The 13,483-nt window shown below is 40.7% G+C and overlaps 1 protein-coding gene and 1 long non-coding RNA gene across 2 annotated transcripts; one reads left to right on the top strand and one right to left on the bottom strand.

Moving 5' to 3' along the window:
* The first annotated feature begins 228 nt into the window (after positions 1–228).
* On the top strand, positions 229–8,765 carry LOC115583303 (uncharacterized). Its single transcript, XR_003984331.1, has 3 exons — positions 229–531; positions 6,373–6,528; positions 8,192–8,765. It is a non-coding gene; the product is annotated as an uncharacterized LOC115583303 (long non-coding RNA).
* Positions 1,831–6,650, bottom strand: LOC115583224 (kelch-like protein 10). The gene is made up of 5 exons (XM_030419834.1): positions 6,386–6,650; positions 5,220–5,703; positions 4,392–5,000; positions 3,534–3,683; positions 1,831–3,402 (listed from the first exon to the last, which is right to left on the bottom strand). The coding sequence occupies exons 1-5, from the start codon at positions 6,535–6,537 to the stop codon at positions 3,049–3,051; spliced, it is 1,749 nt and encodes a 582-aa protein (XP_030275694.1). The 5' UTR covers positions 6,538–6,650; the 3' UTR covers positions 1,831–3,048.
* Positions 8,766–13,483: the final 4,718 nt, after the last annotated feature.

The raw sequence follows: 13,483 nt of genomic DNA, 5'->3' as shown, positions 1-13,483 counted from the left end.
GGAACTTTATCAGCCCAAACTGCTAAGAGCCCCATCAAAGGCCTCATAAACGTGTGATTAAGACGGTTTCTTTTTCTGCTTTTCGCTAATTGATTATGCTTTTCAAAAAATCCATACGCTAAAGTTGCATCACACGGCTTAATCCTTTTTCAGTTTCTTAGCCCCCCTTTCAGTTCGTACTACATTGGACTATTCCATCTAACTGCGCATGCGCGGAACTGATATATGACGAGAGTGGCAAAACAAACAGACTGGCGCGAAGTTGAAACCGACCTAAAGTTTCATCACAACTAAAAACGGAGGAAGCGGGAGGGAAATTGAAAGTTTGTGGTAGAACTACCGAAGATGACACACTTATTCGCGGCGGCCACTCATGATGACAACATTACTGAACAGCAGTGAGAAGCAGGCGCTGTTTGTGTCAGCGCTAGCGATGCTAACAGCTAACAACGGTCAGCACAGCTAACGTTAGCAGGATGGCTCGACTGGACATGCTAACACAAGTCTCAGTCTCCATGACAACAACAACTAGTGAGTATTAAAACTGTCAGAATGGTAAAATTGTACTGAATATTGATCAATATCAACATTATTTACATTAATGGAGCACTAAGTATATTTGGGGTAGAAAATCAAATCAAAGAATTTTTATATTTACAATTTTAATTATGTAGTAATACGAATTTTTCTTTCCATAAGTGAATAAACAAGCTGTGCTTAGAGGAAAATAAGGTCCAAGAACACCGTTTGAATCTAGAAAGGTGGCAGGGTCCGCCACATATAAAGATAAAACACTGTAAAATTGAGTAGTACTTTAATGTTGGTTAGTTTATTAAGTTTATTCAGTCTTGATAACAACAGTAATTTGTTTATTTAGATTTTTTTTTTAAAATTGATTAAATGTTCTTCCCAAAAACTACATAGTGCATTTTTATGTGAAATTACTAACACCACACTGTGTGAAAATACTCCATTACAAGCTACTTACTTTTGAAAAAAGTATGTAAGTATTCATTATAGGTAGATCGCTTATCAGCCTTAATATGAATCTATGAAGTTACTATTAACTAAAGTTATCAGATACATTTAGTGGAGGAGAAGTGTTGAGTAGCAGAAAATGGAAATACAATATTGAATTCTAGTTAGTTACTTTCCAGCTGTGGTTATTCCTAACTTTGACATTAAGATTTTTTCTTTCTTTCTGCAAATATATATCTGTCATCAGTCTCCTTGATGATTAATTTTGGTATCAGCATTTGCTCTGAAAAAAACATATCTGTCGAGCTCTAGTACTCATTATGCAGTTAAATGGTTCTTGTCAAGTGCTTTTATATCTGATGTTTTTGATTTAATATCCGTCCTGCGTTCATGTGTATCATTTTACTGCTCATTTCAACTACTTTAAATACTGTTGGCTATTTTAACCTACAGTAGTGCATCATAGTGTGTCAGATTGTCATTAGTTGGTAGTGTGGCTGCACTGTAAAGAACCATGTGTATGTAAAAGTCAGAAAAACAGGCTGTTTTCATATTCAAATAATCAACTAGAGTACAAGTATCTCAAATCTGTACTGATGTACACTACTTGAGAAACTGTACTTAGTTACTTCTGTGTGCGTGTGTGTTGTGCGTGAAGAGGACAAGTTATCTTGACTGAACCTGCCTGCTGCTGCACACGTTGGAGAGTAGATAATGACTGAATTTCATCGTTGAAAACTTCTTTGTCAGACCCAACAAGTACACTCCTGCGTACTGAGCTTTGTCCTTTCAACTGAAACAGATTGACTCTTCTATTATTCCGTTTAATCGTTCTGTTCAATAATACAAAAGTTAACCTTTTGTTGATTCACCTTTTATTTGTTAACTTCTCTCCAATAAATACAATCTTATCCATCACAATATTCAATACATCTGAACACATTAACCTCTTTCCTTCCTTAAAAAAATATATATCCAGAGGTTGATGAAATCAGTTACAACAGGTTTCAACATTACATAGCATGAAAAACATAAATCTTTGGCATTTACATCACAGTCTACAGCTGATTTTCTCATTCAGAGTGAATTAAAAACAAAGCGACAACAGTGAAGCTCCACACCCATATTAACCAGTCACTGACCGGAGTGTGATGATGTCATTAAGGCACACAGATGCTCCACATTAGACCCACAATCTTAAACTATCTTCTACTTCTTATCTCAAACAGTAGAAAACCTCCTGAGAATAATGAGAACGATACAAAACTTTAAACTAAAGCAAAACAACTTATCTGCATTCAATCATAAGGCAAAAAAACAACAAAAAACGTTGGCATTTTGTGTTATATTTGTGTAATAGTAGTAGTGCAACGCCACTGTGGTAAAAACAAATAATGCAAATCACAGGTTGGTAACAATTTGTCCACTGTACCATCAAAAGTAATTTAAAGTGATTTAAAGTAACATTACGTTGCTTAAAAGTCATAGTGTAATCAAGAATACATTTTCCTTGTATTAATCCTGTGTTCCTTTGTTAATTATTCATTTATCTCTTAGACATGCAAAGGATATGTGAAAAGAATCCCCTTTAAAGGTGCAATATGTAAGAATTGGCCAACTCAAGCGAGGTCACTTCAATCGCAAACAGCTGCTAACTTTAGCCGCGCAGCTAGCCGTCCAGACTGTGAGCTACGGGTTCTATAATGAGACAGAACAAGGCTGGGGCTAACTGGTTAGCATGCTAACTTCAGTAAATATCTCTGCAATGTAACATATCAGCGTCTGTGACAAAATGTCAGAACTGTTATCTCTTCAAATTCTGTTGATCATTTTTGTTATTTTTTATGTATTAAACCAAATATAATTACATATTGCAGCTTTAAATCAAAATCTAAATTTTTTCTCACTACTGTACAACCTAAAAATAGATTTTTATGACTCATCTTGAGCTCAGAATTCAATAAAATATGTTAAAAAAGGCACAGTTCACTTACAGTTGGCCATTCAGTCTTTGTCACTACGTCTTGCCGGTGTGCATGGTGGTACAGGGCCGGACTGTGTGAAGCACTGTTAGCTGGATTCTACCTCTACTGACTCCAGTTCTACAAGTGTCCTGCCGTCGCGACACAAAGTGTACTCAGCCATGTTGGGGAGTCCGTGCACCACGCAGCAGCTTAGGGCGCTGCAGAAAATCTCCATGCCACAGGCCTCAGTCCACGTATCTGTCGTCACGTCGTAGTACTCGACGTTATAGGTGGTGCTCAAGCCGTTGAAGCCGCCCACAACAAAGAGCAGATCCTCGAGCACTTCGATGCCGAAGTTGCTGCGGGTGGTCAACATGGAGGACACTGCATGCCAGGTGTTGGTGCAGGGATTGTAGACCTCAGCGCTGCGCAGACGGGCGCTGCCATCGAATCCACCGACCTGTGAGAGGAAATGTTGAATAAATGGTGTTTAATTGAAGATGGAAACACTTTCTCAGCCCTCATTGAACAATCCTACAAGACAGGTTGCCACAAATTCGGTTCTCCAGAGGTTGACATTTATGTACTCACTGCAAAGATGAGGTCTGCATATGCAATGACGCCAACTCCACTGCGCCGGCTGTTCATGGGGGAGATCTCAGTCCACTGGTTGGTTTCTGGGCTGTAATATTCACAGGTTTCCAGGCACTCGGTCCCATTGAAACCACCGCAAATGTAGATCTAGGAAGAACAGGAGGGACATAAAGTTATTTAGCACTTCTCAACTTCAAATGTTGACTTTGTTCCTTGTATTAAAGCAAATAGTACAGCAAAGTGTTTACACCATTCTAAGATAACAAGTGAAATACAGCTCAGACCCAGCATCTAGTCATAAATGTAATAGTCAAACTGAAAAATATATTGCAGCTGATCTGGCAGCTATCGACTGATGAATAATATAAATTGCAGCACAGATAGGCAAAAGATTGGAGGTGAATTATAAACGGTGTTACCATTACATTGTTTGTAGTAGATCACTTAGAAGATGATATTTATCCCCAGACTCACATAACAAATCAAATGATTTTAAGAGTTTATTGAGTGAGGAAAAACTTAAAGAAGACAGAATTTATTGATGGTAAACACGTCAAAATTACCAACATACGCACATTTTAAGTTGCTTAGTTGGGAGAAACCCAACTAGCTGTTTAGGCTGTCTCAGTATAATTGTTATACATGATGATATTTCTTTATTTGTATAAATGAATAATTGTTCCAGCTGCTGATACATGTTAAGAGTTAGGAAGTCCATTGTCCACCGGTGATCAGATCACTCAGGATGGATAGAAATACCAGTTCTGAATTTCCTTTCATGCTTGCTCCATTGTTAGCAGAAAGCACCGTACATCTGTCTGTTAAGAGTCCCGGCTGCTCTTTCACTTCACCCACCTTGTCGTCGAGTGTTGTGCAGCTGGCGTCGCTCCTGATCTCATGCATGCGTGTGATGACACTCCACTGGTTGGTTTCGGGCCTGTAGCGCTCTACAGTGCTGAGTCGTACATGCCCATCATAACCTCCCATTGCATAGATGCATCCATTCAGCACAGTGACGGACACGTAGCAGCGGCGGTAGTGCATCGGTGCGACCTCCTCCCAGGTGTATGTGGTCAGATCCAGCCTGCGAACGCTGTTGAAAGACTCCGCCCTGTCAAAGCCACCCACACAGTAGACGTACCCGTCGAGGAAGACGGTGCCGTGGTAGGCACGAGGGCGCTCCTGCTCGTTTGTCAGGTTGACCCAGAGGTCAGCGCGGATGTCGTACGCCTCAACGCAGTTGGTTGGATCAGCTCCGCTCCAGCCTCCGATGGCCAGCAGGACGGCGTGAGGCAGGCGAGGACGAGCGACAGGGTCGCGCATGTCAAATGGTGGTGAGGTGAGGTTGCCTTTGTTTTCCAAGACCTCTGTCACCATGTTGAAGCACTCATCGTTGCTCCTCACCAGCTCATTGCTCAGCACAGTTATCCCCAGTTGATCCTGACTCATCAAGGCCAGCCGGACCTGCATGTAGAAAACAAGAGAAAATCTTTGAATTGAACTGCAGTGGACTTCAGTTTTCCTACCCACCAGCTCTGCCCTCTTTGTATACAGTCTGTGGTCTAACATGACTGCAGCTCTTAGTTTGTTTGTAGTGGAGCTGCAGGTTTGAAAGCACCCAGGTACAATATTGATATTTTTCCTGTCAGCTGAATCCAAGTGAAAGCTAGTGGCAGATCTTACTTTAGACAAGAGCACCAGCAGATGTTCTTTTCTTTCCTCCGGTCTGTTGGTGATCCACTGAAAGATGGCCTCACACACAGTATTCTCCTTTTTCACGTTGAGGTCGTCTCTTCCAAGGATGTCAGCGAGTTCCTGCACGTTGAGAAACTCAAACTCTTCGGTGGAAACAACCTCCTCAAAGTGATCAAGGATGAACAGGAAGGTCTTGCTCTGCAGCTCAAAGCAGGGGAGGATGTTGGTGAACTTCCAGATGCCGATGCAGTTCTCCGGGCAGAGCCGCTCCTCCAGGTAGTCGCAGCAGGCTCGAACAATCTTCATTACGTTGAACTGATCGGCTGCTAGCAGCAGCTCCTGTACGTTGTCCACCGTCACGGAGAGAGAGCCGGTGTATGCAAACTCAATGATGGCTTGCATCATGTCAGGAGACAAGCCTTCGATGTTGAAGACCTTCTTGTCTGCAGCTGACCAGCGTATGAAGAGAGCTCTGTGGGTCAGCATGAAAACACCAGAGAGGATTGAAAATAAACAGTATTCAACATCTTTCTCTCATCCTCACACCAACAATTTAATGAATTAAACTAATAAAATGCAGACTTTGTTTATCCTGTGTGATTGTGTTACACAAAACCCACATGAGGTCCCCTCGTAAAACTATTGTTAGGAATCATTGTGATTAAATCAGCTTACTTTACCATTTTGTATGAACTGGAAATGATACAATTATACTCATGGACTTCATTCTATTTTCCCTTATCAAGTCAATATTATTCAGCCACTTTTTATTTAGTTATTAAAAGTACTGTAGCATGGCACTGAGAGACGGGATATGGAGTCAAAATTAAAAACTAATCTTCAATCAATGAACAACTGGCAGAAAAAAAACCTTCATTCAAACTTGTGTCTGACTGTGTGGGCGGACAGGCAACCTGCACCATGATTAAACTGATACTTTTGAATTATCTTTTAAAATATGTTATCTGTATTCTCCATCATATCGTTCATGTCCTCACTTCTAGGTCAACTTGTTTCATCACAACTGCTGCTCATGAATCAAACCAACTCATCTCTTATTGTGATTAATCGTGAACCTATTATTTTGTTTTTCTGCTTATTTAAAGGAATATTAATTGATATTCTGTCCCCCTGATATCAGATTTCGGACTCACCGGAAGTACAAGCTGCAATCACAGAGGATGATCTTGTGGACCTGAAACTCCACGTCCTGGACTTTGATGACTGCATCACAGAAGTGACCCTCCAGACGGAGATCGTTGAACACGTAGCCTGTCTGGTGTGAAGACTTGCCTTGGTCAGTCATGTTGAGTAGTTTAGTTTGAAGTTTAGTTTAGTTTCTCTCGGTATGTAGATTTGTTTGTCTTTAGTGTCTCGACAGGTTTGATGGTGGAATCTCATCACGTCGTCATGACTACAGTCAATTCAAACTGTGAAATGTTATGGTTACAACTATAAAACCACTGAAACATATTGTTATTGTTGTTATTATCAATTTGAACAATTTTGTTTTTATTTAAAACAGTCAACAGCTGAACACTAGCTGGATAAAGTTTTATAAAATGACCTCTCTTTTGCTCATAAACATACAAATAGATGTAAAAACCCCGATTATGATTCATGTGATCAATGTTTTTAGTGAAGTAAAAAATGTTATATTCTAAAGTGTTTACTGTAATCACATTACATTAGTCTTTAATGCAGTAACATCATTAGTTACTGTTCCTAATTTAAGCAATTTAAAGACTCATCATGAGGTATAAACACCATGTGAAGCTGTGGAGTAAAACAAAAATAATGTTACTTTCTACGGGGAGTAAATTAGTAAATAAAATAAAACAAAGTAAAAAGTAAAGTTGTCACGTAAATTTTATTCATTTCAAAGTGGAACTCGACTGATACAGAAAGGCTGCAAACATGACACATTTAATTTAAAGCAACACTACGTAGAAATTGGCACCACAAATCCCAGGTCTGTAACAATCTGTCAGATGTAATGTAGGTGCTTACTATAAACCAAACTCATGACTTCATAACAGTTTTATGTGTTGAAGTAAACGCGTGACGCTGTGATCGACCCTCTCAATGAAGTTACACAAGTGACACCGCTCACCCTGTTTCATCACACTGTAACATCAGCAGGATTTTGAAGCTTTATTTTAGCTTAGTGCTGCATCAGTAATGGAAAATAAATCAAACATGTATTTGACACATTACAGCGCTGATCACTTCCCACTTTCTTCAGTTCACCAGCAGATCAGTGAGCTGTTTCTCTGCCTGTCTTTGGTTTAGATTTTGTATCATCCACATCTAAGGAAGCAGTTTGTTCTGTGACCGTAGAAAGATCACTGCCACTGAATAGCACAAGTAACAGAAAGAAGTCTTATGTTAAACTAGAATATTATAACTCTGTTGAAGTCATTCTAACATTCAGTCTGAACTTTAAACAGCCAGGCTGTTTTTAGCTCACGCTCAGTTGACTTTCTGATTCATGATGACAAAACTAAACTAAAAATATGATTTGTGAATCTGAACACATTTCTCTTTCCTCATTCTTTATTGGTTTACAAACACAAGTGATACACAGCAGAGGACCGCTCGGTGGTGGAAGAGAGTGTGATGGTGCAATAAGTCATGATGAGTCGATGAAAAACCTCAAAACAATGAAAACAAGATCACATTTGTAACTACAGCAAAACTAAACTATTTAACAGACAGTATCCACATGTTGGAGTCGTTTTCATATTTCATCACTTTGCTTAAGTGTGTTTGTAGAATGAATGTTTGTATGTTCGTGTTAACATTACGATCATAGATCATCTGTCAGTGTCCAGATTGACTCTAATCAGATGAAACATCTTCTACCCCAAGACAGTCAGTAGTTGGGCTGATGGGGGAGCAGGTGTCATATTCACCATCTGAGAATTTTATTTCTCACCTGTCACCTTTCCTCTTAACAGACTGCAGCTACAACCAGAAAACCAGATTGTACAGCTCAACATCGCAGCTGTGAAACCCTGAGTCAAAGCTCTTCAAGCCCAGGACGGTGGGGTGGTAAATGACACCGGTCAGATCTTCAGACAGGAGGAGTTCTGGATGAGCAGAGTTTGGATCCAGAACCACAGGAGTGTAGGCGACCATGTCCCTCATCTTGTTCCAGATGTTGTAGCTCAGGTTGCCCAGGTGTTTGGCCTCGTCTATCAGAGCTCCTGAGACCAGCTGTGGATCCTCCAGCAGGGGGCGCTGCTGGACTCTCTTCACTGCAGCCTTGTAGTTCTGCAGGAATGAGACGTCTTCAGCTCTCAGCTCCTCCTCTGTGGTTCTGATCATGTCTGAAAGAGCTGCTATGTCTTTGTTCAGAACTTCAGTCTTGTGAGGGCAACTCACCATCAAATTGTCTCTGTGTTTCTGATATCTGGAACTGTTTTATGTGGACTCTTCAAACAGTAACTCAGAAGAGACGCTGATTTATGTAACATAATTTCTCTGACGCTCTCCTTCCTCTTAAGTGCAATAAAGCAGGTACCAGTTTCAGTTTCCTCATATTTATCACCCACACTTTATCAGCTCTTGCTTCATGGATGCAAAATATTTCAATGAAACAATTAACTTGATTCATATTTGACAATTTAATGTACAACGAGTAAATCCAACAATGCTGTCAATTATTCAACAAAAAAAGAGAATACAGTTATAGCAAATGAATACACATCACTGCCACAAGCCCAAAGAAGTATTTATTTCAAAACAAAAAAATCATCAGCCCACCAAACTGTAGGACAGTTTGTCATTGCTCTGTGTGTGAGAGGGAGGGCTGAGGATGTGTGTGACTCATTTAACCTTTATTTAACCAGGTGAGGTCTCATTGAAATCAGTGATCATGTTGATGGATGTAGACAACAGAACCCGTATTATAACAGACCTCGCGGTACAAAATGAAAAGCTGAAATAAAAGTACTGTTTGTTGTAGTATAAAGGTTTTGGTTTACACTCATGCACAGACTTGACTAATGCAGTTACAGATCTACACACACAGCTTTGAATAACATTCAGCCACAACACACAGACTGAAGAGTGGTCCCAGTTTCTTGACACACGAACCATGATTCCTGGAGACGTCACCCTGTTGAACAAAATAAAATGTTCCTGGCTTCATCTGCCTTTGTTTATGGCGCCGTCACTGTCGCATACGCACAAGGGATTTGGGAGGTGATATCGCTGGCCTTCGAGGCCTCTTCATGTGTGAAAGTGATAAGTGAAAGGTGAATGTGTTCTCTCTCATACCCTGGCTTTGTTCTCCATGTATTAGCCCCTCAAAAAAGAGACTAATGCTTCTGACCATCTCATTTATCAACAGGATATGTGCAACTAATGTGAGATAATGGGAAAAGATGGAAAAAGACAATCTATATGTGTTGTGCAATATTATAGCATCTAAGCGTGGCAGACGTCATAATGTAATGAGCAATGAACGATGTCTGTGTAGGTTCATGAGCAGTGTGTTTGTTAAGGGGAGTCACGGGCAGTCATGGGCAGTATTTAGTAGGCCAGGGTCATAGGGGTCATAGGTGGACATACTAAGTGGTCGGTGGGGCAAAAAGGGGCATAATGAAAATGTATAAATCCTAACATGACTCCACAGTGTTGTTAATGTCCCTGGTTCTGATTCTTATTGATGTGATGTTCCTGAAATGTCAGACAGCTGCTAGAAAATGCAAAATATATAAAGTTAATTAAATCTTGAAAATGCAATTAATTTCAAACAGCATCAATAAAGTATTTGTCTCTCTTCATTCACTAACACAAATTTTTTATGATGTAAGGTCCTTTCCGGTTTCTCTCATCTTTTATTTGTTAAACCGGACACAGCGTGTGTTCGGCTCTCTATGGAGGGAGTACCAAACTCTTAGCCAGCTGGTTTTTAAATGTATCATTTTAGTTTATAATACAGCATAAATCATGTTTGTTTCTCCATTGTTGTAGCTAGCATTGTAAACTTACATCGTAAGCTAACGCTAGCTAGCTAGCTAGCCGGCTGAAAGCAGGACGGAAGGGTTGTTCCCATAGCAACCAACCAGATTCCAGGAGTTTCCTACGACAGTTCCGTTTTTATCTTCAACACACACAAGTTAGCAATAAATCAAGTTAATGTCTTTATTTTGTTTTTGTTTTATTGTTATAAAATGTATTATGACGGAAAGGTCTCACGGGGCAAAACCGGAAAAGGGCGTGACTTCGGCTCTATTGGTTCCTATGGTAACAGCGCAGTTCTCCCTCCATGGCTAGCTAACGTCTGTTGGCGAAGTAAGCTAGCAATGCTAGCCACAACAATGGCGAAACAAACATGATTTAAGCGTTATTATAAAATTGAATACATTAATATATTTACAAAACAAACAGTAGGCTAAGAGTTGAGGAGGAAAAACCACCTCTGCCTCCATTAACAGAATCAACCCAGCCCGCTTCTTCAGACAACAACACGGTGAGCCCGGAAGTCAGCTCCCCGGCGGTGACCCCGCTTCCAGGTCAGTCTGCTGCGGTCACACCTGGAACCACCTTCACTGCCAGAATAACCCCGTCAAGGATAAACATGCTGCTTTTCATCAAAAATGGTATGGACAGTTTAGGTTGTTACCTGTGAAAGCAGCTAATGTATTAGCAGGAAACAACAAACGTATGGAAACGTCCATCTTCTGCTAACGGTACCAGTTAGAAGCTAGCAGCATTATGCTACATGACAGCTAGTGCAGGGGAGCTTGATGTAACGTGGATATTAAAACTACTTCGTCATCATGGCGAAAAGGTGAAAGACCTTCAATCAACATGTCAGTCAACGTGAGTCAAACACACCCATCTCCATCTGTCTGTCTGTTTCCTGTTGTTATATGACCCTCTGTGTATACTTTTGCTGTGTTGCTAGCATTGAGAAGTAAAGTATTAATACAATTATTAATATAAAAAACTCAAGTTACATGTAAAAGTCCTGATATGTTCATTCATTCTCCAGGGAATAATAACTGAATCTTGATGGAAAAATGTTTTACTTCTCAAGAAGTACTTTAACTTTTGGTACTTTAGGCTCATTTAACATTCTGTTATTTTGCTTACATGTGATTTTTAATGCAGTACATCATGTTGCAGTGTTGTACTTTTACTCACTGTAAGTGAAGGATGTGAGTATTTCCTTCAGCACTGCAGCTGGATATGAAACATGAGACAGAAGTTGTTTTCTGAGGACAAATTCAAACACTCAGATATTTTTTAGAAACAGGAGAGTGTCTATGAGACAAACTGGTCTGTGGTCAGCTGCTCTCTCTGGTGGAGCAGAGAGGAACTGCAGCTGGTGCAACACTGGTGCAACACACCTGACTCACACACACACACACACACACACAGATTTGTGCAGAGTCATAGTGATGTGGGCTTTGAGTCATCGAGCAGCTGACACAGAGAGAGAGAGAGTTTGTCTCCTTCAGTATCTGGGTCTGTGTGACTCACCACTGTGACATCTGAGTGTGTGTGTGTGTGTGTGTGTGTGTGTGTGTTTATATCTAACAATGACTAAGCACCTTTGATCGTGACCGACTCACCTGTCTCACTGCTCTGTTAAAAGTGCCTCCTCTGGCCTGTAAACAGTCTGATGTCAACAATATAACATGTGATTTACTGGATGGAGGAGAGTGTGTGTGTGTGTGTGTGTGTGTGTGTGTGTGTAATCCAAGTCCCTCGCCCTCCACCTGTCGTCCCCCCCGAGCATCAGATGACTCACAGGCAGCAGGTGAAGAGAGAAAAGAAAGAACAGATGTGGAAAGAAAAGAAAAGAGGGAAATAAGAGGCAGAATACAAAAAGGTCTGAGTCATTGTTGTGGAGGTGATCAAAGGGAGAGATGATGAGTCACTGTTGATATTAGATAACGTTCAACTTTGGCCTTAATCCTGGAAAACTGTCTGACACAATGCAGCGGTCGTCTTCACTACTTTAATTATAGTAATGAGGCAGAGCATGAATCACTGCACGAGAAGCAGGATTTTCATCAGTCGTCGTTACTGTAAACGATGATGCAAACTTGCTTCTTCTGCTGTAATTGAAATGAGTCTATAGAGAGAAGTCCTGGTATTTAAGTGGATCACTGACTTTGTGTTTAAATTAGGGATGTCCCGATCAGGTTTTTTTTACCCCGATCCCGATCCGAGTCCTTTAATATTTAGTATCTGCCGATACCGAGTCCCGATCCGATACTTGGCCTTAACTAATATTTTCCTAGATAATACAGCTGCATTAAGAAAAAATTAACCTGCATCTAAGCTGTTCCTTAATAGGTTTTTATTATTTTGTTGAAACAAAGTATATACTTTAATATAGCTCTTTCTTATTCTGCATATGCTATAACAACATAGGCCTCCACCTTCCTTGTGTTAGCAGGTGAGTGTGTGACGCTGCACTGTGACAGCAGACCCTCGTGTACAGCCAGCTGAAGTGTGTGTGAGACGCAGCTCACGCTTGGTACCTCCATATAATCTTTTGCTATTTCATGTACTTTACGTTGTCACATAAAATGACGTGGACACGTTGCTTGTCTATTAACGCGTTCAGCATCTCCTGGATTGCCTGCTTTACATGCTCTGCTGTATGAGACCCACGAAACTAGTGCGCATATACCGGCATGTTGTAACTCGAAAGTGGAATAAATGTAATGCAGAGATGGTAGGACATACCGGGGATTCAAAAACTCCAGGTGACGAAGAAAACCCTGATCCCCTACCACGGAGATGAGCTGGTTATCCAGAGCGATTAATTTGATGACCCTCTCTGTAATATTTGTGGACATGTCGCTGAGGATATTTCTCCTAACTGAAAGTATCCGCGACTGTTTGCTGCTTTGGTCTCCTTGCCTGTACTCTCGAGTGAACACGTTGTATTCTTTGAGTTTTTGTTTTGTATATGCTGTATCATATGAGTAGTAAAATGCAGCTCCGCGAAACGGCCGTATGGCAGATGTTACATGTCGCCGTTGGACTGCTTTCGCTTTCTAATTGACGTTATTTCCACACTGCAGACACTTTATTCACAGGTTTGCCAGAGTAACACCACACGCGCGTCTGCGCTCGGCCACAAATTGTGCTCTGACGTTAAGAGAATGAAAGAGAAAAAAAAAAAAATCGGGCTCGGGTCCACGTTCAAAATTGCCGATTCCGATCAGCGGAAAAATGCCCAGATCGGCTCCGATCCCGATCCTACAGATCGGATCGGG

This window comes from Sparus aurata, chromosome 6 (assembly GCF_900880675.1).
Source record: "Sparus aurata chromosome 6, fSpaAur1.1, whole genome shotgun sequence".
Classification (NCBI taxonomy): Eukaryota; Metazoa; Chordata; class Actinopteri; order Spariformes; family Sparidae; genus Sparus; species Sparus aurata.
Note: the sequence above shows the minus strand (reverse complement) of the source record. Positions and strands in the feature narration are given on the sequence as shown.